General features: G+C 46.7%; 1 protein-coding gene across 4 annotated transcripts in view; it reads right to left on the bottom strand.

The window, feature by feature from the left end:
* Positions 1-3,024, bottom strand: part of ELK4 (ELK4, ETS-domain protein (SRF accessory protein 1)) — a 5,459-nt gene continuing 2,435 nt past the window's right edge. For 2 of the 4 annotated variants that reach the window (XM_009997501.1, XM_009997502.1), the window contains exons 3-5: positions 2,601-3,024; positions 1,370-1,486; positions 1-99 (exon numbers count right to left, since the gene is read on the bottom strand). The exon at positions 2,601-3,024 ends at the window's right edge or, in 1 of these variants, runs on beyond it. In XM_009997501.1, coding sequence (XP_009995803.1) covers positions 1-99; positions 1,370-1,486; positions 2,601-3,024 — 640 coding nt within the window. The remainder of the gene's footprint in view (positions 100-1,369; positions 1,487-2,600) is intronic. The other 2 variants (XM_009997503.1, XM_009997504.1) reach the window with 2 other exon arrangements.

The following is a 3,024-nucleotide window of genomic DNA, read 5'->3' as shown; positions in this document are numbered from 1 at the left end:
CTATGTCTTCTGTAGGTCAGGGGAAAACGGGCCGGGGGTAGAGGGTCCATCCAGTCCAGACAGAGTAAATGGGCCATGACTGTTCAGCACTGATGGAAACTAAGAGACAGAACAGAACTTGTTAGGGAAGAGGCCATTTTAATTTACTGTTCCTCTCATATCTGTGCCTAGAACCACAGAATCACTTGGGTGGAAAAGACCTTTAAGATCAAGTCCAACCATTAACCCTACCTGACCAAGTCCAGCACTAAGTGATATTCCCAAACTCCTCCAGGCAATAAAAATCCCAAACAAAACTACAAAAACAAACTCAAATCACAACAACAAGAAAAAAAAAACCCACCCCAAACTTTCAAAGAATCTTCTTGGCTTCCCCCACATAAATCACCTTTTTAATGCCACTGCATCAGAGCCCACACCAATGCAGCTGCTGGAACCAGTGTCACCAGGAGGCCCCAGCCTGTCACCTCTGCATTGAACACTGTCTGTGTCCTGAACTACTAAGTGACTTTAAGACACATTTCTTGGGCAAGTGTGGTCTAAAATTGTTCCTCAGTTAATTATCAGCTATTTATAGAGAAAAATGTCTGATGCTGTTTCAGGCCTACTTGTTTATTCCCCATCCTCATGGTACATTTAAAGCTACTTCCTTCATCTCCATGGAGATGACAGCTTTAAACCCAAATGACAACCAGTTAAATTTTACCCTTTGCCTAAGCAGACTCAGGCAACAGATGTGGTTATTCCAATTCCACAGTGGAAGGTGAAGGAAGAGCACAGGCCAGTGCAACTAAAGGTTTTTGGGGTTTTTTTGCTTATATATTAGTTAAACAAAGGTATTTCTTAAAAACTGTCCAGTTGAGAACTTCCCAACAAGAGAAGCCAGCAGAAAACAGAGATCATAAGGAACTGTGCTGCATGTTGCCAGTCACACACAATCTCCCTCCTTACTAGTGGTGAGATTTAATTAATGTCTTTCAACAGAAGAGGCTGTTAACAAACAATTAAAATAACCAACACAGTAGCAAAATTCAATTTCCAGGAAAATCTCAACCAGTAAATTACAGGGAGGCAACTTTTACCAGAAGGGCAGAGCTAACAAACACCAAACAATTCTCTCCAACTACAGCACAACCTGCTATTGATTAAAAACATTTCTAAAATACCAACATTTACAATATACTTAAATAAAGCTGAGTAAATGCTACCATCAAACACTCTCAGAAGCTAACACAGGGGACAGAAAACAGAAAGATCCCTGGTTTGTTTCCACATCAGATATTTGGGGTGACTGGTCCCTGTAGGTCCTCTGAGGAAAGTCTGACAAGTATCTCCAAGGGAGAGATTGGTTGAAGTGGCTGGAACTTACCTGAAAGAGCGTGTTAGCACCTTGCAACCTTGCAGGACTGAGAGGAGCAACCGGGCTCAGCGTGCTCCAGAAGTGAATGCTGGAGAGCAGGGGACTTGGGGTCAGCAAGATGGGAGTCTGAAAAGCACAAGGAGGCAAGTCAGCTGTGGGAAACCTGCACTGGGAGTAATGCTGCTCATGTCAAACCAGCCTCAACCACCCCAGGTCCTGCAGCTGCAGAGGGCTGGGTCCAGACTTCAGGAAGTCCCATCCCCTCCTCTTGCCTCCTCCCACCTCCTTCTCCCTTCAAGCCCCACAGGAGCAGCATCCATCCTGCTCTCCCTCCCCGTCCCAACCAACTGGCCCCTCTCTTCCCAACAGCTCCAAGTCCAGCTCTCACCCACAGCAAACCAGCTCCTCCTGCAATGCAGACACAGCACCTGCAAGTGACTGAAAAAAGCAGTCCAGGGACTCAAAAGAGCAGGCAGTGGCACCAGCATGGCCTGGGCAACACTGCCAGTGCAAGCCACAAGAAGAGACATTTACATCCAGCTTCTGAATGTTCTGGATGTTCCAGGTTCACTGGCCAAACACTCCAAAGTGTGACAAAAGAGCAAGTGCCCTGGAGTTTTTTCCTGCCTTCAGCCATTTCAGTTTCCCCCCAGTTCAATCCCAATCTATTAAAGGAAAGAGATTAAATGTATACAGAACCATTTAACAGCCTGATTGGGTTGAGTTCTCTTCCAAAGCTTCCCTCTCCCCCACAAAGATAACAACCAAATTAAGCAGCCTGCTGATGGCTGTGAAGTCTCTATAACCCCCCTCTTAGGTAAATGGCTACGAAATCAAAGCTGCTCAACAGACACCTCTGCGGTTCTCTATTTTTAAAGCATTTTCAGAATCAGCCTGAAGGGTAAGGGCAGGGTTGAGGGGTTTTGAAATCATTCAAGATCAGCCTGGCAAGATTTACAAAGGATCTTGCTGGTGCTGGTTTGGGTCTTGCCTCCACATGCCGAGACTGCGCGGACGTGCTCGGCTGACGCTCCACTCGGGCACCCTTTGGGCTGGAAGCTGATTCCAGTTCTGAATAAAGTTTCTGTTTTCTAAGGAAAATGGGAGTAACATCCTGAGTTTCAGCTACCGACTGTTCATTTGCCACTTCCCTTACTGTTTTAACATAACCACTATTGTTACTGGGGGGAAAAAAAACCACAACAGAAACAACCAACCAACAGGAAGGGAGTTAAGTTACCTGAGAGAAAAGTGCTGGAGTAAGAGAAGCAGTTGGGAGAGAAGGACTCAGAATCCCCAGTGGACTTGGATCGCTGCCTGTGATGACGAGCGTAGGAGCCAACTCCAGCCCTTTGGGTTTTTTAGATCTGGAGAGGTGATTGGCAAATTCCTTCTCCAGCACAGATGAATCCTGCTCTTTGGGCTCTGGGGATTGATGCTGAAGGCTCTGAACCTGCTCCAGCTGCTGAGAAGCCACAGACTCTATGTCCGTGTCAATGTCCAGGTCAGGATTAGAGCTCAGGGGCGGCGATGGGGGCGTGGAAGGAACTTGCAGAGTGGGAGAAACTGAGGATATGGGTGGAGTTGGGGTGAAGCTGGTTGTTAAGTTTGGCAAAGGTGCTGGAGCTTCAGGGACAGTTAACTTGGGTAGAACAAGCGTCTCC

Source organism: Chaetura pelagica, unplaced genomic scaffold (assembly GCF_000747805.2).
Source record: "Chaetura pelagica isolate M959 unplaced genomic scaffold, ChaPel_1.0 scaffold215, whole genome shotgun sequence".
Classification (NCBI taxonomy): Eukaryota; Metazoa; Chordata; class Aves; order Apodiformes; family Apodidae; genus Chaetura; species Chaetura pelagica.
This window is presented reverse-complemented; position numbering and strand designations above follow the sequence as displayed.